Below are 23,967 nucleotides of genomic sequence, written 5' to 3' on the forward strand. Positions count from 1 at the left end.
ATAATGTTGAGTGACAAAAGCCAGATGCAGGAAAATTATATTGTAAATTATAAACATAGCATATATACATCTAAATTATTATATTTTATTTTATTTATGGATTCAGCCAGATGAGGCAAGACTAAAATGAAAGACAAAGAATTGGGGATCATAAATTGAACAGTGGTTTCCCTTGGTTGGGCAGGAAACAGTTTGATTAAAGCACTTTTACAAAGTATAACTTTAAAAATAGGCCCTGAAACCAATCTTTAACATTTATTTGAAGTGAAAGTATTTGGTTTTCTTTTTAGACACTGAATATTAAGTAAATATTTCTTTTTACAAAGATACACTTTATTTTTTAATCTTGATATTATGAATGTCACACATAGTGTCATAATTGTGTGTCTCAGGCAATAATAGAACATAGAAACAATGCTTGCTTAAGTTGATATGCTATGTTACTTCATCGTTGCCTTTGTAACCTCTTGAATTCTGAAAATAGTTATGAAGATGGTTGATGCTTCACTCTTGGACTTTCCACTCACTGACAAAATTAGGAACGTCAAGTCAGTGGAACCTTTTATCTCACACTGGTCTCAGCTTTGTATTTGTCACCCTACAGAGTAGGCTGAACCATTCTGATAGATGTTAATTATACCAGAATGATTACAGGGTATGCTGGCTCTGGGAGACTGATCCTATTCCTTTGGCTTTTTGGGGATCCTTAAATGAGATTAATTTTTCATTTGAGAAGGTGTTTGCTCATTTTGTGTTCCAAGGGTTCTTTAGTGAACATTGTTTTTTCAATTAAATTTCTGAAAGTATCCTTTATTTTCATTCCAACTAGCCCCTGCCCCATTCCTCTATACAATTGCGAAACCATCATATTATGGTACATTTTGTATAATTCAATTTTTGTATAATAATTGTCTGTGTTAACACAACGGAGCAAAGAGTCATAATGAAAGCTTGTTCTGGACAAAAACAAAAAAATAAATGTCTAATCAATAGATGTCTACTGGTATTGTTGTTTTACATTTTAGGGCACTATGAAGAATAGTAGTATGTCAAAAGATGGTGCAAATATTTTTTTCTGCTAGCTTCTTGGTCAGTAAACCAGTAATCATTCTCATTTTTTCTGCTTATTTTAAATAATAATTCAGTATTATGTAAAGTGAATTGTACCAGGGCACATCATTTTTATTTTGTATTGTTTAACATACTACTTGAAACTCTGCTGAACTTGCCTGGGAAGGTACTTTTTGATTGTGTATATTTCTGTATTCAGGTGATTCAGATGTCTTTCTCTAAATGATTCTATATTCTGAGACATGCCCAATTTCCTTGCTTAATAATAAAACAGTCCATGACTCATTGTAAATCACTAGGGATCCAGCAATAAGGTGCAATACATCACAAAAGCAGTACAGGCTATCATTGGAGATAATAAGCAAGTGCATTAATATTCATGCCTTATGAAATCCTGGTTGTGCTTCTGAAAAGCTGTAGAATATATTCTCGGCTTAATGTTCACCAGTAGATGTTTCCCAGCAATTTTCAGGTCCTTCTTGTAGTAATTCATTCAAGGCATCACTAGGTAATTTAGGAAAGTTTCGTCCATGGTTTCCATTTACTTAATTGTATACTCAGCTAACGTTCCTCAGTGAGTATGTGTAGTCCTTTCTGGCTGGAGCTTGGATCTTTCTTTGTCTCAGCTGGAAGTGCTATTGTCTAAGACTGCTCATATATGCATGCCTGTGTATTGTGGTGGGGAGGGTAGAAAAAAGGGAAAAGCATTAAACGTATTGTCCTGTGCAGCACAGTTTTTCTCCAGGGAATATGATGTAGACTTGGCTTCCATATAAATTCATTTAAGCTGAGTACATAAGAAAACTCTGCTGTTCTATAACTGATGCAAAGGCACCAACAAAATAATCACTACATAAAGGCAGAAACTGCAGCATTCAGAGGCCAACATTGGCCATGAGCTGGACTCTCCATCCCAGAGTTACACAACATAACAGTGGCACACATAAGGTACAGAGAAGTATACTACAGTTGAATATTTGAAACACAAGATTCATATATGCATTTTTGTTCTTCTGTTAATTATGTACTATATATAATATCACTTGGATTATGTGAATTATTGCATATCTTAAATTTAATATCCCTCTTATTTGAAATTATATTTAGTTTTTTTGTTTTTCCAGGAGTTGACAAAGACTGTCTATAGATTTTTTAGGGATGATCTTAACTGTAGGCTTTCTGTCTTTCTAGGCAGTTGAAGAGACACAGTAGCTAGGAGAATGATATTCTACTATACATGAAATACTATCACTGCTGCAACTATGTTTGATCACTTCCATTAGCATCATTATCCTTATCAGTAATTGCTGGAGTTACTTTAAGTGGGGGAAAATGAAAGAGCTACTTTGAATAGGCCATTTATTTCAGCCTTCTGCTTTGATATTTTTGCATTCCACGTACCTCTTACTTGCCCTTTGTTTAGCCATTCATTCATTTATTGATTCATTGATTCACTAAATATTAATTGCCATCCCACAGCATATCATGCTAGGTGATAAGGACAGAGTATGAACAAAACCAGTGTAATCCTTGCAATTACATGACCTGTATTCTGGTGGTGAGAGTTTTTCAGGGTTAATTTCACTTCATATCTTTTGCATTTATAGCATTTCTTTTGTGATCAGAATATAGTTAGCTATAATCAGAATCTTTTCTATTCTTTATATTCTGTATGAAGGAATAGTAGCCTTTGATTAGTGAAAAGTTTCAGGAATATCTTGAAGTTACCCTGGCATCTCAATTCATAGAAAGCTTCTGTTTGGTGATGCGATATTTCTATCGGAATATGCCACTGTACCATAAAAAATATAGGATATCGATTAAGATATGAAGAAAAAATTCATGAAAGACTCTACTTATAATGAGGATTTTTTTAAATTGTCATTTCTCCTCCATGCAAATAGAATGGACCCACACTCAAAATTTGTTCAGATATGAAATTGATGCTGTCATACACTGAGAAGGTATAAAAGATTTATTGCTCATAAAGTGAATCAGTTTCAAGGATCATCTTGGAATCCATGCAGATCTGATTATGGTTTTAAAAAGTTAAGAAAGGCCTAGGGATTTTATATTGTCTATGGGAGGGTAGCTAAACTGAGGGTTTACATATATAGTGTCAAATTCCAGTTGATGTCAAAGGATAGTGCACTCAAGTTTCTGTATCAGTTTTCCCAGATTTGGGCAGAAAGGGCAGGGGAGAATGTTAGCCTTAAAGCTGTAAGCAATTGAATATATCCCCTGACTAGAATCAGTGTCCATGCCACAATTATAATGCTCCTAAGAGAATTTTGGGGTGTATGGCTGCAGTGTAAGAAAAACTTTTTATCTATATGCTTGGAAGCATGAGTAATGTGAATAGTTGGAAAAAAATACTGGAATTCTGCTCCCTAGCTTTTATCCTCTCCAATTTAAGTGCTGATATTTTCTGGTTTGTGATCGTGGTTCATAACTCATAGTCATGGTTTTCACAGTGATAAGCATCCTCTCCTCTTGGCCTCTATATGTGAAGATGCTCTTATTCTAATGTTGTCTTTGACTATAAGTATTTCTTGAATTACACTCTTTGCGCATCAAAACTCTTTAAAATTCTTTGCTTTTACAAATTAAAGATAATTCTGGAACTTTCATCCTATTTTTCAAATAAACCCTATACAGAATTTCAAAACAAATGACAAAAGTATAGGTTCTCTTGATATTGAAGGCTTGGTGTTATTAATTCCTTTGCATGTTTAGTTGGTACTAAATGACATTTTATATAATGCCATGTAACTATTTTTTCTAAAATTTATTTGTACCTGTTAATAACCACAGCCTTAATGAAATTTGAGTAAAAATGGCTATAAAATCAGAAAAATACTATTTCAGTTATGGAACAATAATTTGCCAATAATTAATTTTAGGTGGATAAGGAAATAAAAAATTGAGTATAATAACACTTATGGCAGAATTTTTATCCAAGCATATAAAAGATAATTGTAGAAATCTATGAAATTATCATTTCTAGTGTTATTTTTACTGCAATTTTCATAACATGGAAGAGGATAACAAAATGGGGCAATATTAACACTACATTCTTTAAGTTCTGAATGCTTAAACACTAAATGCTCTTATAGAATTTTAGCATTTCACTCATTAAATATTTCATGTCTTTCATTTGTGTCTTAATATGGGTAGTCAGATATCCTAACTAAATGTTTATGTAATCACTAAAACTGAATTTAAAACAAAGCTTTTCTTCTAAATTATCTCTCAGAAAAATTGAAACCATTTTACATTCAAATTCTTACAAACATATTACCTTTATTTTTTTCTCACAAAGTTGCATTTGGGGAAAACATTAACAAAAAGATTATTAACATAAGCTGACTTTAAATATTATGAGGTCATCTGAGTGACACTTAAAAATATAGACAATCTAAATTTAGTATATAGTAATTGTTTTTGGTAGTATAGTCTCAAAATTGCCAAAAGTGTGTATCATTATAAATAAATCTCTTACTGATAATTTTAAATAACATTATAGAATTTTTGTTTTAAAGTGAGATTTCGACAATTGACTAAAAGAACACAGTAAATAAGAATCAAAGATGTTAATTTTGTCTTTTAAGAAAGACTGAATGATGTCTCTAACTCCAAAGCGCAGTCAAACAGACAAGGGAGCAGACAAATGCAGTAACAGTCAATCAACCATATTTCACAGCAGTGATGGCAGGAGGCATATTGGTTCCTGGTCAAAGGCAAAGTTGGAAAGGGACAACTTCCCCAAGGTAGGTAGCATGACCTAAAAAGCCTGAAACAATAGGGCGGGTATGGTGCTGGGACTGTGTTCTGCCATTGCAAATCCCCTGTAGAGAGCAAGTCAGGAAAACTCATCATTCAGAGAGCAATCAGTCCCCAAAGAACCAACAAAAGGAGTTTGTTACCAAAAATAATAGAGGAAGAAAAGAGCAGAAAGATCCGTCCAAGAACTGCTGAAGAAACTATCACCAGGAAAATCTTACTACAAAAGAGAGCAAATGATGATCAAAAAGTCATAAATTAGAAAAACATTAGTGAAGTAATTATCTTCATAAAATAAACTTTCAAACTAATGATCCAAGAATTCAAAGATGATGGTGTGAGACAGAAGATGAAACAAGAAATGGGAGACTCAGGATAGAAATGTGGAAGAGGAAAAACTAGAGAAATAAAGATCATATTGGAATTTCCACAAATGTTAATCAACACATCATAAAATCCACAGTATACCTCATGATGAAGTGAGCAAAACTAAAACTTAAGAAGTGGATGGACATAGAAGATACAGAAAACAAGAATATGCATAGTATTGTCCCTAAAAGATTTAAATTGATGAAAAATAAAAATAATCATTAAGGATAAGACTTCAAAAAGACCTAACAGAATAAATAAGCTTGACTATTAAGATTCAAAAGAAAAATCATGCCTAGAAAAGAAAGACATAGGTCAATAAGCTTAGCAAGAGTGTCACACTCAAATATGCCCCCATGAAAGCACAACAAATATGTTTGACATCCAAGCAATATAACCAACTCATCAGTAAAAGCATAATAATAATAATAGTAATAATAATAACCCCAGTTTCTAGTTTTCTCACGTTTTTGCTAGTATTACTAGACAATGAAGCAATGCTTTCAATCCTAAAGAAAGAAGTATGATTCAGTAATTTTTTACTCAATCTAGTTATTGGCCAGGTGTAAAAAATTGCTTATAGGTAACATGATTCTCATCTTCTTTTCTGAAAAATTTATATAGAACAAAGTTTGGGCATTGGAAATTGTGGACAAAGTCTAGCCAAGAAACTAGAAAAGATCATCTAGTCCATTTAATTACAGGGTCAGTGTTAAAAAAATGCAGAATATATAAACATTCCTAAACCCCCAAATCACAGAAATAATATGTAAAAAGCTTTCATAGATGAGAAAGTGAAAATATGATTTTAAAATGATGAATAAAATAGAGATATAAAATATTAGTTAAAGGTTAATAGCAAGAGTAACATAGTAAAATAGGATACTAAAGGGGGTAAAGAGGAAAAAGAAGCAGAACTCTAACTCCTGCTGATATGTATTATAGGTTCATGGATGGTGAATAACATTTTGAGGTACAAAGGGGTTAATTGCTTTGCCTTAAATAAAAACTGGTAAGAAATGAAGAGCTAGGATTTGGCCCCAGGCTGGGACCTGGTGCATGTAACAGGATATTAGGTGTGTGACCTCGTTTATTATTTAATATCATGGAGTTTTTTCCTCTCTTTCCATTGGTGAAAGGTGGGGAATAATTATTTATTTTATAAAGTTACTATGACTACTAATAAGAAAAGTACACCTAAGAATATAGTAATCCATAAAGCTCTATGGAAAATGTCTGTCATTTTCTCTTTTGCTGCGGCTGTTCTTGCTGTAGCGTCTGACAGGCCTGATTCAGAGTGGAACAAAGATTTCACTTGGATGCCTGCAGAGGCAAATTGTTTTCACAATCATTTACTGACTTCTAAACTTCAAAATGTATATTTTTGCTCAGATTGCACAATACCTATCTCCTAAAATAGCATGTAGGCTCCTGAGAAAGACTCCACAAAGTGTAAGTTGGTAAGTGGTATAATGAAGTTCTGTGTTCTGGGCAGAGTCCTAGGAGACAGGAAAGCAGAAGGAGGGGGAGGATTGTGAACTTCAAACATTTAAATAAATTCTCTACCTTAGAAAGAAAAACCTGCCATTTCAAATTCTAGTATCTGCCTGTGAGAGAAGCAGCAACAGGTTTTATACTGCATTTATACTGCATGGCCACCTTCTTACCTCTGCTTTAGTCTCCCTTTCCTGCATCTTTCCTCACAAAGATTGTCCTTGACCAACAAAGAAATGAATTTGATTTCTCTAATGCAAAAGGTAATTGGATTTTCCTTTATTGAATGCATCCCTTTAATGACTGTCTTTGCAGCTGCCAATTTAGCTGCAAGTGACCCAAGATTGATCTGATGATATGATTTAAAATAAAGAGTTGGAACTAGGGTGAAAAAGACCAGCTGCTTGGCTTCAGGAAGAATGTGTTTTAGCCTCATCCTGCCACTTTCCTGAGAAAATGCTTTATCCTTGAATGTCATTTCTTACAAAGCATGCTGCTGTAATAATTGGTCATACAGCAGCAGATTGCCTTTCTCTAGAAACGAAAGTATTTCCCAGAACATGCCCTAGAGAAAATATTGAAAATTGAATAAAATCTAGCCAGTAATCATTTTGTTCCTTGAAAATGTTTGTTGTCATGCAAACTCTTCTAGGAAACAGATAAATATTGAACAGAATTAATTAAATATTTTTTAAAACCTGTTGAACCCTATAATGTTTATTATTTATTTACTTGACCTTGAAGTTTTGATAAAATATTTGACATGCGTTGCTGCTATTCAAGGAGATAATGATGGAGCAGTTGTTGAAATTGGTATGTTTAGAAGAACAGCAAATCTTTCCTTAAGGGAAGTTAAAAGACCGTCATGCCCCAATATATACAGGATTTGAATTTCTCTGCTTTCAACTTAAATTTTTAATGACAAATTCACTCGATTTATGATTAATTTTATTCTATCTTTTTCCCATTGCTCATTTTGATAAATACCATTAATCATTAGGGAGGAAAAAATACTCCATGGGCATTAATCTGGAATAAAATTCTGTAATCTTAAAGGATCAAAAAAATAGAAGAGAAAAATCAAAAACAAACGATTTCTTTTAAAATGAGCAAATGTTTTTTCTCTTTTGATTTCTTAATGCTAGTTACATTCACATTTATTAACATGATTGACAGTTTAAAGAAATTAACTGGGAATTTATATTAAAACTGCTTGGTTGGTGAATCTTTGCAGATTTAACAGTGAAGCTACATCACATAAAATTATTATAAGCCTAAATTAGGCAGAGCTGACATAAATCTACTGGTATTCGATGAAGGGCAGGGACCTAACTTTAGTGCCTATCAACCAAGAGAATCTTGGGAACTTTATTCTCAGAGATAGAATACAAATGAGTCAAGCTGAAATCTTTCCTGGAATTGTGTTCATTGTCCATTCTTCTGGTTGCCTCTGAGGTGAGCATGGCAAGGAATGGCAAGCCAGAGAGGGCATTCAGGAAGCATACTGTGGCCTCTGTGTAACACAGTAAGTTGTGATTGCTTGAGAAGCAAGCTCTTGAAAGGGGTCAGTGATCCAGAGAAATTACTCATTAACTCACAATCATTCCTTAAAAATAATTAGACCTCATCTATTTCAAGGCAAATATTGGAAGATATGCATAAGTGCAATGCTAAAGATTTAAAGTCATGTGATAAGTAGACCTTAATGAGTAATGAAAATTCTTCCTTACTCATTGAAATGTATGCCATTCTTTATCAACTTTCTTAATTTTGAATCTGCCTTGTGTATTTGAGTTTAACATTATTAATTAAAATTCTAATTAGTAGAATAATCTTTCCTTTTTAAGGGAGGGTTGAGGGTTGATTTTCTGGAAAAGAAAAGATGAGGGGGAGAATGTGCGAATAAACACAAATTCATTTTTTAGGAAAAAAGATATTAACATCTTATCTTCATAAGACTCTTAAAATGCTTTTATTAACAGGTTACCTCTGTGTGACACACTGGACATTTGCTGAAACCATTAATATATTATGTGGCTAATGAGCAATTTACTTTGTTAATAGATCTTTAAAAACAAGTATTTATATCTTAATTCATTTTGTCATTTCCAATTTGAGTAAATACTTTAGTCCACTGTATTTCAAAGATCCTTAGACATTAGGATAAGAAGATGCTTTTTCACCTTCAGGGATTTTGAAGCCTAGTAGAGAGAGAGAGAGAGATGTGTGTACATATGAAAATAAAGTCGAAGATGGAGAGAGATACATGGTATAAGAAGAAGAAGGGGTCAGGAAATGGAAGGGCTGCACCAGAGGAGAGAACAGGGAGGACGCCACAGTGGTGCTGCAGCGTGGGCTGAAGAAGACAGGCAGAGTCTGCATATGGGCAAGAGCTTGGAGGAAGGCATAGAATGTTAGGTGGGAGAATGCTAACTGGGTGGCTGTATTGTAAAACTGTGGGTAAGTACTGTGCTGCACATGTAGTTGAATGAAAAACGGGGAAATAAAAAAGATAATATTTTAATAAATGAGAGCAAAAACTCTAGATATATCAAGGTGTATTTGTATTTCATACTTTCTGATTTAGAGAAACAAGAATATGGCATTTTATTTGTTACATACAAGGTATAGTTGAAAAATGTGGAGACTTTTTAAAATGAAAAATTATTATGGCAATAGATACATTGCCATCACCCTCTTCAAAATAGTCCCTCTTTGTTTCGAATCTACTTTTCCCAGCATTCTTCCTACTTTTTGAAACAGTTCTGCAAGTGCTACTTAAAGTGTCCTTAGTTGCCTATGGAGGCTATCTCAGTGTCCTGAACTGATTGACCTTTCATGATCATTGTGACTTTAGAGAAGTCACACAGTGCAGGATCTGGTGAATAATGTGAGAGAAGATATTCTGTGATGTTTTTATTTTACAGACATTACTATAAATGATTGATCAATGAAATGTGATTAAAAATCTGGCGAACATTTAAATTTCTAAAAATACATTATAACACATTGCCATTAATCCCTCCAAAATACTCAAAATCCCTCCTCTCTCTTAGAACACATGCCATCATTCTTGGCAGTGTGTCTTTAGTGTAATAAAGATGTAAATGTTCCCTGTGTTTATCAGTCATCCTTTGTGGGTTTGTTTCTGAGGAAACATTAGCATTCAAAGGTGCCTTCTTATAAATAGTAATCTTAACTGGTGTTTAAAAAAGTTTCAACGTTTAACATGTTGAATGACATAAACTGTGCTCATTCAGTATGTAAAATATGTAAATACATGTTTTTACTTTAATGAGGTATATATGATTCTAATATTTATCTCTCCACATATTTTAATGTTAACGTATGTACATATTTTTCTCTCAATTGGATGTAAGTTACAAGTTTATTTAAAACTGAATTTAAGATCTGAAAGTGCTAAATAGGTTTCTTTCATTGCTTCAGGTCACTGATATGATGCTTCAGGACAAAACTTATCCAGATTGGGGAAAATCTGCAAGAGCATTTTGGAAGAAAGGAAAAGTTAGGATCATTTTATTTTGGTAAGAAATATTTTATTTATTTCTGCCTTGCCTCATTCACTAAAAGACTTGAGTTATATGTAGTTTTTCTTAGAATAGAATAGAATAGAATAGAATAGAACAGAATAGAATACAATAGGGCAGGTAGATATATAGGTAGATGGATAGAATGGAATTCTTACTAGATACTTAGATAGGTAGAATAGAGTTCTACCTAGAAAAGTGCCAATATAATCATCTTTACTTTCTGAGTTAGTTTCTGCTTAAATATTGCTGCATGATATCTTATAAACTGTTATCTTGTGTGCATTGGTAAAGCAAGTTGTGCTAATATAGTGATGTGCTGCTTGACCAGAAGTAAGTTTTCAAATCATCAAAGCAAAACAAAACAAAATTTTAAAAAATGGTCTGAGGAAGCAATACATAAAAGAAATCTCTTTACAAATAACATGTGAAACATTGTCAGATTTTCTTTACGTTGTTTTCTTGCTTTGGCATTTAAAACAATATATTTTTATTGCTAGATTTATGTTTGATGCAGTCACCATTTTTTTTTATATATTTCAATATGTTAAAATAGAGGAAACCTAGCAATGTAGAGGTATCAAAAAGGTGATGGCATCTGACTTTGGGCTATTCTGCCAGCATAATGGTTCTCCCAATTTTATGAAAAGTTATATAAGAAGCACTTTAATTTTTGATAGTTTATGCTGGAAAATTTCAGCCCATGCACCTGCCTTTTGAAAGGAAAGGAGAAAACTCTATTTTTAGATATAACTCTGGATTTTTTTTTCAATGTGAAAGCTACCCGAATCATGATAAATATGTGTTTGAAGAAAATCAATCTATGTTATATCTTGTGCATCAGCACTATCATTAAATAGTACTAAAGATATATGACATCTTGAACTTCTTTTCTTAGTGTAAACAAAAGTGGATTTTTGATAATGTGAAAATAAATATGGTTTGTAGCTGTTTATTAATATTTTATCCCTATGAGTCATTTGACCTATTTTATTGTGCTGTTTAACCTTCATATATTTTTCTGCTTTTGCTTCATATAAAGTGTCTAAAAATAATAATTATAATAAATATATATTGAAGGTATGTTTTGTTATAAACATTGGACCTTACAGTCTATGTATTTACTCATTTAATCCTGACAACCTTATGAGACGAGAGCAGTTATTATAGGCCTAGATCTCTGACACATTAGTCATTATAATTTACACCTTCTGGGAGAATGGAGGTTATATAAATTGGTGTGCACATTTCCAAATGATTACCTTCAATTCTTCTTTAGCTGATTGTGCTAAAGACAGTTGTAATTCTGAGAAACCGCCTATGCTACAGAATTCTCTTACAGGAGTTTGAAGAATTGTAACTAGGGAAGAGATGTCATAAGTGTTTATGAACTGGCTTGTGAAAGATCATCCATTTGCTGGGTATACACACTTTGTATTAGTTAATCTATTATCAAGGTTGGTCTATTGATGATTGCTTAATGCCAGTTACCATGTTTGCATACATTATTTGCATAGGTGAGCCCTGCCTGTAGTAATCTGAAGGTCCCGTGGCTGTTATCATTAGCTATGCTTAATTACAGTTTCAGATGAAAGAAGTCCATGCTAGATTTTTTTCTTAAGTATCTTAGTATAATTTTCCTTAAACATTTTAATTCCAGTCTGTTATCAATCTATTTTATACAAAGAATTAATTTTGGCATATGTTATAATACATGACAAATATGTAATATAAAACATAATTTAAACATTTTAAAAACTATAATTTAGCTGAGCATAGTGGTGCATGCCTGCAATGTTAGCACTGAGGAGACTGAGACAAAAGGATCACTATGAATTCAAGGCTAGACTGAACTACATAGCAAGTTCAAGGCCAACCTAGAGAACCGATAGTGCAGTCCTGCTTTAAATATAGTCACTGAAAAATAGGTAATATTCTTAAAAGGAGAGTAAATCAAAATTCATACTTCTTCTTATAGTCATTGTTTCTGTAAAATCAATCATTAGATAATGTATTTAAGAGGTAGTTTTTTACTGTTATTCAAAAGTACTACTTGAATCACATCAAATATAAAATAATTGATTTAAAATTTTAAATTCTACTTTAAAATATTTTTCTATTTTATCCATTTTGTACAGTTGCATTTTTAAAGCAACACTATTCATTATTTTTAAAAAGGAAAATCTAATGCAAAAAGTTGCACATAGAAATCATGTTGGGAGGAAAAAGATCTTTCATGCTTTCCAGACAAAATGGATTTAGCCAGTATTAGGAGCGTTTGTTTTTCTTTTTAGCTTTAGGACCTAGAATAAAGGAAACATTGGCAAGATTTTTAATAAAAGAATATTTGCATACTCTATGTTACCCTCTCATATAATCATAGTTTGATTCTGTTCCAGTTAAAGAAAGAGAGACTCGTGTAAAAATATGTGGTAGAAGAGAAATTTTTCAAAGGGCGTATTTATAAGTTTCAGAGTGATTATGTGCAGTAGTTTGAACAAAGAGTGACTTGTTCTAATGAACTTATCTCTCAGTCCTTGATCTGCTTTTATTCACAAATACCTATAAGGAACTATGTCTGTTGGAGCTGTATAACTGTGTTTTTCCTTGACAATTAGTAACAAATGTCTCTACACTTACAAAAACCATCCCAGTTTTTCTCCTTAACTATGCAAAGATGAAGTTACTGCAGCACTGGGTGAATAAATTATGGATTTATTTGAAATAGTAAATAAGAAAGAATATTCATTGATCTCTTCCAAAGACATTTTTTCAGAACTTCTGATAATAAATGGAATAAAGGTCTGAGAATTTAATTTAATTGTTCTATGCTCTTTTGTTTTTAGAGGTATTACCAACCATTAATTTTATTGACGCTGTCCAAAGCAAAAGAGCAGATACATAAATAACAAGTAATATGATGTTGTCTTGGTCACTTCTCTCTTGTTGAGGCAAAATACCTTATGCCCAAAATGAAGGAAGGAAAGGTTTATTTAGCTTATAGTTTTTGGAGCTTTCAGTGCATACTCACCTGGCTCCAAGGCAGGGTGGCCTGGCTGAGGGGCAGCCATTCATGACAGCTACAAGCAACAAGAAGGAAAAAGGCAAAAAGGAAAAGCAGGCCTCTTTCCCCCTCTTATATTGTATGCTGGCTACCCGTGTCTGGGCAGGTGCAGCACTTACACTGCCAATCCAGTGCTAGACAACAAGACAATCACAAACAATAGGCTCAGTGGCCTCTATGATCATGTGAGGCTTTGAGGGGACACCCAGACAAAAGCCATAGCAGGTGTCCATTTTATCTCCTGTCATCCTGTTTTATTTATTCCCTTGACAAACAGTTGGTATGCTTATGTTTGGAAGCATTTTGTGTTGATATTTCCTAGAGACTTATCTCATTATCATTATTACATAAGGGGAGATCTCATTTGTGTTTAGTTGAGGGACTGGCAAAAGAAGGGTTTGGGAGTCTGCTCCTTCCAGACACATGAAAGGATTCTATTTTTCTGCCCTTTCTTATTACATGATTTGCTTTGACTAATGACGTTGTGAAGAAAAGTGGCAGGTGTCAAATCTTAGTAGAAACATTTAGTGTTCACTAAGAAGCCCTTGAAAGAAGTTCTTTTCTTGGTAGCAGTTGTGGAATCCTGTGCCTAGCTGAAAAGAGGCATGCTAAACCCAACTCCTTAACAACTCAGGGAACAAGTAGAGTACGTGAGTATTAAGTCACTGAGGCTTGGGGATGGGGGGTACCTTACTGATGTATATAGAAACTCATCCTTAGAAATGTTGTGTAACATAACATAAAGCTGATTATGGGTCTTATGGGCTGGACAAAAAAGGACAAAGACATTGGTGGTGGGGACTATAAATATGATAAGTTAAGTGAGATATTGGCAATATACTTGGGAAATATTGTGGTCTGTGATTACTTGGCATGCAGAGGAGAAGCTGGAAGGCAAAATGATAGTAATGTGTTGCTGTATGTATCTGTATAGAGTTGTGTACTTCTGTTCCATTTTGGTATGTAAAGAGGCTAATATGTTTTTTTTGGTGTCTTGTATTTTCAAATGGGTTAATATTCTGGGTGGCCATCTCTTATCCTTGATCCTCTTAGTGCTCAACTAGGAAGCAAATGTAGTGAGTAATATATTTCCTGCTTTTAATATCATGATTATTAATGTATAACAAAGTGAAATTAGTTGTTTGACTTTATCCAGATAAGAGTTAATCTAGAAAGTATATCTTAATTTACATTAAATGTGGTATGGGAGACTCATAGGATAATAATAGAAACATCAAATAATGAAACACCTAAGAATCAGGGGAAATGCCAGGGAGAGGAGTTTTAGCAATAACTCCGCCAATATCTCACATTATGACTTGTACGATTACTTTGGACTTTCTTTCTCCTCTCCCTCTCTCTCTTCTTCCCTCTCTTAACCCCTCTATTCTTTCCTTTTATTATTTATCTCTTTTGACAAAAGAAATGTTTTTTTACTAGCCTTTGCAATCTCTTGTAGCCTATGATACTATTTTTATTGTAAGACTAAAATGATAAAGAGAGAATAATTTTTCTACTTTGCTCCAGAAAGCATACTATAGACCACTTTGTGTAAATCTTATAGAAGCAGACTTCCTTTTCATGTATGAGAAAATTCCCTGAAATAGTGCACCCCTATGAATGTGTCTGTCCAATGTAGTCTTGAACTCTTCACCAGTAAAAAGATTCGTGCAAAGCCTGGACAACAATAAGTTAAGGGTGCTCTAGAAAGTCTTCCAAAGTGATTGGAAAAAATCACTTTTAAATTTTTTTAAATCTGAAGATTCTTGAAGATTTTGAGTAGAAAAAAAATGTACATTTTCTACTTTCTCAGAGAGATGTACTAATTACAATTTAATGTATTCTCTAATTCTTTTCAGTATGTTTCTGTAGACCTAGTTGTCCATTCTTGATTAAAAGCTGCCTCTGTAATTGAGGGAAAACAGTTTTTATTAGACCCAGTAAGTTAGTTACCTTAACTGTACACATAGCTTAAGTTAGTAGGCTGAAATTCAAGTAGGGATACTTTTAAAACTTCTAAAACCCAAAAAACTCAAGAATGTACTTCAACTGATTCTCAGCAGATATGAGATACAAAGTCTGATTAAAATATAGATAAAAATATGACTTATGTCTGATTATGGTTTTCTCATGTTGTGTGGATATACTCATTTAAAAAGTTTTTATTTTAATAACTTAGAGATTTAACTCTGAGATCTATGCCTGAATATAGTCATGTGTCCTGTGTACAGTCTAACATTGCTAAATTAAGAGTAGCTGGATTTGATTAACTTATTTAAGTAAATACAACATGATGAGTATACTGTAGTAGTGATTGAAAATAATAGTGCTTCAAATCTCCTGTCCAGATATTAATTCTGGCATCACTACACACTGTGTTTTTCATTTTAAAGAGGATTAAAATAGAATACAATCAATCAAAACAAGCCAGTGTAAATGATACAGGACTTCAAAACATTATGAAATCAACAATAGTTACCATAATGCCATTTGATGTCTTCAAAATAGTTGCAGGTAACTTTGGATATGCTAAAAATCAAACAGAACAGAATAGAATACAAACAATAAAACAAAACAATGAATGTAGTAACAGACTTTAAAACAACCCTATAGTAAGTCCAAGATTGCTACCATAATACATCTTATCTTTGAAAGAGCTGCTAATGCCATTGGATTTAGCATACTCAAACAACAAAGAGAATAAAATTCAACCCAACAAAACAATGGAAATGATAGGACTTCAAAACAAGACAATAGGGAATCAATGATGGCTGCCACCCTCAGAAGGAGATCCCCCCAGATGCCACATTGCATACCACTATTCTCTGAACCTATGATCAGACCACTGTACCTAGACCTGCAAGGTCAGTGGAACACCAAAGTACCACAGGCATACAATTGTGTTTCACCTTGTGTTTCTCCAGGAAGCAAGCCCTGTCTTGTGCCATGTGTGGGCTGCTGACAGATTGGGGACAGCCAGACTCAAGCATTTTTTCTTTAGTCAGCATTATACACTATTGTGTTTCATTAAACCTTTGCATAAATTTGCTATAATCCCTCCTTACTGGTGGTAAGTGCTGTCCAGGGTTCCAAGAACACAAATTTGAAAGAAAAAAATGTGGATTTTGGTAGTATTTAGTGTAGTGAAAAATACAGAGGTTGGGCAGGAAGAGATAATACTAACCATGGGTATGGGTGCTGTGATGTGATGCTAAGAAAGCTCCAGATTTTGGTTTTATAAGGATCTAGAGCAAAGCCAATGCATCCACTCATAATAAGCAGGAAATGGGACACACCATAATTAGTTAGGCAGGTGGAATGGGGACAAGGGAGAAGTCAGGTGTAGCTTGAGCTACAGTGTTTAGGCTTGAGCAACTCAAGAGGTGATTACTTTGTCCAGAGATAGGAGGTATTGGTAGAGAATCAGTCTTAAGTGAGGAAATAATGAGTTGAAAGTAGAGCATGTTGAGGTTAATGTGCTTAAAAAGGTGCCCAATCAACAGTTTTTTATGTAGAGTAGAGCTTGGTAGTGAGGTTGGAGACAGAAATATAGAAAGAACTAAATTTCAGTTTATATGTCTACTTTCATATAGATGATATCTAAATGTAAATGGTGCTTGAAGGAAAGTGATTAGGTACCGAGTGAGAATAAAGATCTGCTACTGTGAAATCTGAACAGCTCTCGTACTTAAGAACAGGCAGATGCCTATGAAAATGGCAGAAAGTGTGCACATAAAGAATGAAAAACCAAAAAGTTTGTGTCATAAATATCATAAAAAGAGAGTTTATCTTGACATTTGGCAAAAGCAACAATAGATCAAGTAATATCGAAATGCAGATTTTCCGTGGGACTTACTTCAAGAAAACCATAAGTGGGGACCTTTGCGAACGTGACTTTTTGGAGTGATCTTCATAGAAGCCAGATAGTGTTCTAGGTCAAGGAATGATTAAGAGAGAAAGAATTGGGAAGATAGGGTGCAGCCAACAAGCAAGAAGGTGGAAAAGACACAGGAAAATATTTGTAAATGAGCATTTCCTAGAGAAGAATTAAATATACTTATTGATTTGGCAATCTGTTGCTTTACCTTATCTATTTTATATCCATTTCTGTTGAAGAGATGGAACACATTTTTAATTACTTATATTATAAACTGAATTAAAACAACTATAAATTCTGTGATGAAATTTTACTAGGTGTATAATTGTCATTTTTTAGTAAGAAGACAGAATAAATAGTCTAAATGTTTAAAACTATATCATCTTTTAATAATTTAAAGAAATGAACTAAAGTAATAAATAGCAATTTTAAAAAACATTTCTATCTTTATCACATTGAGTTCAAGAATAATAACTTATTTGTCATGTCCCTAAGAATTTAGGCCGGGAAATCTGAGAACCATCTCACTTGGCTGATGCTGATTGAGCTTTGATCTGCGCATTTCCTTTCAGTGCTGGAAAATTCTTTGGCAATGCAGGGTTGCTGCCTGCATGTTTGGGCTAGGCTGCCTGAGCTCTGATGCTTGCCTTATTTGCTCTGGGACATCACTGCCTGTATGTACAGGCTCAGCCGCAACCAATACCTCTGTGTCTCCTGGCTTAGCTCATTCTTAGTGGGAGGGAGCCTCAATCTACAGGACTTCAGTCTCATCTCTTCCTCTCAGCTCCTCTGCTCTAGCCACAATTGCCTCTGTCTGGCCCTCAAAGATACCAAGGATACTCCTTGCCCATGGCTTTTGCTTTTAATTATGATATCTATTGGTATTATATTTCTCTAACTGAGAACTTTGGTGTGTGTGCCTCTCTAAATAACTTAGATGTGCAAGTTGAGTTTATCAGTTCATTAGGTTTCAAGGCAGTTTGTATATGTATGGTTATGCAACCCTTACACAAAGAAGCAGCCTGCAGCTTGTATATTTCTTTAATAAGACTCCCTGGGAGAAGTGTAATTCGATGTCCTGAATGATCCTGTTCTAAGAACAGAAGCGTGTAATCTAGGATAAGTGGTGTCTGTCATACAGTAAACATTCTTACTGAGTTGATTATTTTGATAAGGACTTCAATTCTACCATACTCTGTGATGGTTTTGAAAATTTATTCAGATAGGAGACAATTGAAAATAACCAAAAGATAATTTAAGGTATTTTGATTTTATGGTTAATGGGTTCATCATAAATTATTTTCTCTGAAAAAATAGAGAAATATTTAATAAAATATATTTAATATTTATTAAAATATAAATGTTGAGGTATGTAGAACCGAGGAAATGCAACACTGTCCCTATAGAGAAACTAATACTGATTTTTGTCTTAGGAATATTTTCTTCATTTACTAAAGGTAAGTGAAGTTGAAAGGGAAAAAAGTTAAATGACTCTTTAATTGCTTAAATATTACCTTTTTATATACCTTTGTTGTAGTTATTAAACTTTAGAAATAGCAATATTAATCTCAAGAGCCATCATGGATTTATTAATCTTTGGAACAAAATGCCCTTATGTGTAGGTTAGGAGTTACTTTAGATTCTCTGTGTAGCAGATATTAGAAAACAGTTATTTCTCTTCAGTCTTTAAAGTGCTGGTTAAATGGAATATTCTCCTGAGCCATGAGACCTTGGTCATACATACAGTGCTTCTAAAGTAGCAGTCATATTTTCAAAGTTTCTTAGGTTCACGCATAATATACAATATTAGGTATAGTATAACATGCAAATTTGAATAAATGTACTAATTTAAAATGCATAATAAATTAGAGTAAAGAGAAAGCAGCATTTAACCAAGTTTGGCAACTTGATTTCTTTCAATAAGGTAAGAAATCTAAGCCTGTCTTTTGATTCTTTCCTAAGCTTAATGTGACTGCACTGTCTTCTTCAGTAGATGAAAAATTCACTTATTATTCCCAATTCTTCATCTCCAAATCATGCCTTGACTTAGAACATGTCTGGATTCTATCAGCACTATTTATGCTGACAAAATTACAAATATTACTATGACTCAACCTATTAAAAATTATAGATCTTTTAACTCTTGCTGTTTCTTACATCTTCTACTGACCATTCACGGAATACGTTGAGGTATTTATTTTCATTTTTAAAAATGACCACTATGTAAATGTCTCCTTAAGACATATGTTACTAAAATAATGTCGTTTACTGGCTTGACAGCTCTCTAAATAAAATGTTTAGTTTTGTATGCATTGATCAACATTTACCTGCTTGAATTAAGATTTTTTAAAACTTGGGATGACTTTATACAAACAATTGTCATTGTTTAAATCATCTGGATCATACCTGTCCATCAGCTTTTTGCAGACTGAATGAGGGAACAATAAAACCTTAATATCGTCAAAGTACTGTTGAATGCTTAGCGCCCAAAATTCACTGTGGTTCAGACTGGTTCTCAGACTGGCAATCTGTAAACTCAATTTTGTGCTACATTAGTCACTGCTGGAAATTCACAACTAATTGGTTTTCAAAACCAGAATTGCAAGTAACTAATACTCTGATGTTGTCTACAGGGCAAATTATTTACCACAATGAGGTAGAACAAATCATTACTTGTTGAGTGAGCCATGGATCAAAGCTAAGGGAACTAGAGAGTGGAGAGAAGGCTTATCCAACACAAATCTAGACTAGTGACAGTCCCCATCAATGATGAGTCTATTTTTGGGATCAGATTTCTACTACCACCCAGATTTAGCATGCATTCCCCACAGCAATGATGGTTACATCGCAGTATCAATATCCTACATTTTCCCTAGTGGTCAGATCTCTTCCTGTGAATGCCTTCTGCTTTCAGAGTAAGAAAAATAATGATTTCTCAATAAATACAGAAATATTATGTGATACAATTCAAAACCCTTTCATGAAAAAAGCCTCTTCTCAAATTAACCATGAAAGGTTAATAAAGATCATATCTGAAAAATCAATAGCTAATATCATAAGTAGCAGTAAAAATCTGGAAGGTTTTCTTCTAAGCAAAAAAGGAAACCTGTTATTTTCACTTCAACATGTCTGATATCTCGGCCATAACAAGAAATATTAACCAAGAAAAAGAAACACACAAGAAGTCAGAATGTTAGAATTGTTGCATATAGATACTAAAAGATATTTATTCTTTAAATTATGTAAGACACATTGCTTGTCAGTCATTATATCTTGCATTAGTCACTTTCCTAGCTTAGGAAAAATACTTGATACCCATAACACAAAAGAAGAGAGAATTATTTGGCAACTGGTTTTAGTAAATTCAGTCCATGGTTGACTGGTTCCAAGGCAGAAAGAACATTCCAGAAGAACATGGCAGGATAGTTGCACAACTCATGGCAGCTAAAAAGTGAGAACAGGGAGGAAGGGAGGATCTGGGGACAAGAATATACCCTTCCAATTCTTGCCTCTTGTGACCACCTTTAACTAGGCACCATGTCCTTACAGCCCATTTAGCTATGAACTCATCATGTTTTAGTCCACTGGTGAGTATTACTCCCATGATCCAGTAGCCTTCCAAAAGCTCCATTTCTGATTACAAGACTTCTGGGAACATTTAGATCAAAACCATAAACCTCTCTACTGAAATATCCCTAAAATCTTATCTTGGAACAACTACCATTTATTAAGTGCTTTCTGTGTCCCTGGTACTGGACTCTTATAGTCTCTGTTTCTTTTCATCTGTACTGCTGTTCTACAAGATGTTTTACCATTATTAGGCATGTTTTAAAGAAAAAAAGCTTTGCATAGATAGTGAAAAAGAAAAACTGAGATCTGAGTAGGGGCTGGCTGTGTTCAATGTCTGCAAAATACCATGACAAATATATTTAATTGTTTTACACATTTAACCAACATCAGCCATATTTTTAACATACATATTTACTATATTTTCTTTCTCCTTGCAAATGGATTTAAGTTGACCAAAGAAAGGCACAAAATCCAAGTACCTTAGTGTTTATTTGCTGTACCCCTAATACCCTCATTTTGTGACAAAGAAATGGAAATGCAAATAAGCCACAAAACGCGTCTCAAAATGAGTCCATGTCCCTGTGGCAGTGAACACAGGGAACTAATAATCCCAGTGTAATAGTCTTTTTACTCTGTCATATTGCTTTCCAGGGTGCTATTTTTTGTTTTGTTAAAAAATCAATAAAATTCAATCTAAAGAAGTTTTTGATGATCGGATATAGTAAGATAACAGCTTGTATAAGGCAGTAGTAATAATCAAGATATTCTGTGTAGTTTAACTTGATGTAATTGTATATCATTTTCTCAATTATAGGAATTACACATGAAAAAAGTTGTTCAGTATATAGTTTAATATGCCAATAAAACAATGTATTAACAGATGATTTACTCAAATTCATATATAAAATCCCAAATGATACTTTTCGTGTTGGTTTATCTTTAGGAGATTTAAGGACTTAATTTCTTAAAAATAGAATTTGGAGGTTGAAAATAAGATTACAGATGATGTACTAAATGTTGACAATAATAACCAGAGCAAAACTCCAGCAACTTATCAGGAAATATTCAAAATGAGAAGATATTAAACATTTTAGCTTATCAAGGAATGATTCTATTCCCTGGAAAATAGTGAGTCAGTGCTCCTCCAGGACAATGCATCTGCTAAACAAAATATTCAAACATTTTCTTACAAAATTCTTTGCATTCTAAAATTTCATGATACTAAATAGTCCTTATCTATGGGTCAGCTATGTGTTTGGACAGGTGTGAAGTGTTTAGAATAATTATCAAAGCAATTCAAAGTAACATCCTAAGTAAATATTGAATTTGCTTTAGCATGTTTATTTAGTGCAACACTATCTACCCAACAGAAGCTGTGTGTTGAAAGACATTATGTAGCACTGAATGTGAAGGGAAAGAATAATGCAAATATATATAACTTGAGGGAATGATGTTTTGACTTGGAACTTTAACGCTAAAGACAAGAGAAACTATACAAACAACTCTATTCTGCTTTAAAAAGTTGATGTTTATAGTGGTATCAATTAACTATCGTGAGTCTTCTTTACATGTATACTGGGATGGATCAATGAATGATGAATGGTGGATGATGAAAACCAGATTTTTCACTTTTGAAGGATGAGTTTACAGATTAGCAATGCTATAATAAGCAATGTGGAACTGGCTTAGAGTCAGAGACATATATGCTTTGCTTAATAGACAGATGGACAAATACTGAAATAGCTTTAGATACATTTGTATATATGTTAGAACATAGTCATGCATATGTACAACATTTCGGTCAGTGACCAAGCACGTGTATTATGATGGTCCCATAAACTTATAATGTAGTTGAAAAATTCTTATTGTCTAATATATTTACTATAGCATTTCTGTGCTTAGATACAAAGATTGCATGGTTACAATTGCCTGTAGTCTCAGTACAGTAACATACTGTATAAATTTGTAGGCTAGGAGCCATAGGTTATACCATAGAGCCTAAGTGTGTAGTAGGCTTTACTATTTAGGTTTGTGTAAGTACATGGTATAGTATTCACACAATGAGGAAAAAGACACATTTTTCAGAATTTACTCCCGCTGTTAAATGGGACATAACAGTGTGTACCTCTGTCTGCTGAGAGAGCTTAAACAGAACGATACCTTTGTAATAAGAAGCACACTCAGCATTGAGGTCTTGTTGTCTGTTACTATTATCTAATTAAAAATTCCATGGATCTTGGAAGAAATGACCTTTTCTAGGTCCAGGACTGATAGTATAGAAGATCATCCTAGAGAATCTTGTTATGTCAAAAGTAAGGAAGTGAACAAAAACAGAAGGAGAAAAGAGAAGGCATCTATTCCTTTCTCTAATAATTGGAGGGACCTTCTAATTATTAAGGAATCACCTATTCTTTGTAACTGGAGATTTTGTAACTGCATATTTCTGCATAGATAATCACAGCTTTGTTATAGCCAGTGTTCCAACTTTATAATAAGTTTCTAATTGTGCTTGTTTGTCTTACTGATATTATTTCCATCTCAGTTGGTGATATCTGCAGTATGCATATACATATGTATGCATGTGTGTATATATACACAAATATATGATGTTCTGTTTAGAATGTATTTTTTATCTATACTGACTTTGTCTTCTCCATGAGCACACTCTCAGCTGCTAGGAATTTGGATTTGGAGGAACTATAACATTTTATATCATTAGTTAGTGATAATGGTGAGGTTTTTGGTCTACATGGTCTCTTTCATGGTATTCTATTAAACAGGAGATTGTCTGTAGATAACAATATCCTATATATTTAGAAAAATAGCAGAAAGAATTTTGAATGTTGTCGTCTCAAATTAAATAAGTTTTAAAAATGACCTTCAGAAGATTCATTCATAGCTAGTGAAAACATCATTTTGCATAGGTATTTGATTGTATGGATCTCTCTCTTCCACCTTATCATCTTGACTTTCTTGCCCTATTTTATGATGATGGAGGAAGGAAACTGTCTGCACCTTTCCTGTTCTCAGTTGTTGGCTCAGCCTTTTGTGTGGACAGTGCTGACTAAATTGGTATTATCTGATCATTTACTTTCTCTGGTCATTATATCATTCCCCATGCCAGGTCTCAAAAGTCTCTGTATTAATTTTACATCTTTGCTGTCCTCACACCACTTTGAAACAATTTAGTG

At 33.5% G+C, this 23,967-nt stretch overlaps 1 protein-coding gene across 3 annotated transcripts in view; it reads left to right on the forward strand.

Annotated features, from left to right (window-relative positions):
- The window catches only part of Tmem117 (transmembrane protein 117), a 487,955-nt gene that overhangs the window by 320,693 nt on the left and 143,295 nt on the right, over positions 1 to 23,967 (forward strand). For all 3 annotated transcript variants that reach the window (XM_003475852.5, XM_063254596.1, XM_013159502.3), the window contains one exon: positions 10,165 to 10,262. In XM_003475852.5, coding sequence (XP_003475900.1) covers positions 10,165 to 10,262 — 98 coding nt within the window. The remainder of the gene's footprint in view (positions 1 to 10,164; positions 10,263 to 23,967) is intronic.

The sequence above is a fragment of the Cavia porcellus genome, unplaced genomic scaffold (genome assembly GCF_034190915.1).
Source record: "Cavia porcellus strain 051 isolate PalLab524CR breed Dunkin Hartley unplaced genomic scaffold, mCavPor4.1 scaffold_8, whole genome shotgun sequence".
In the NCBI taxonomy this organism is placed as follows: domain Eukaryota; kingdom Metazoa; phylum Chordata; class Mammalia; order Rodentia; family Caviidae; genus Cavia; species Cavia porcellus.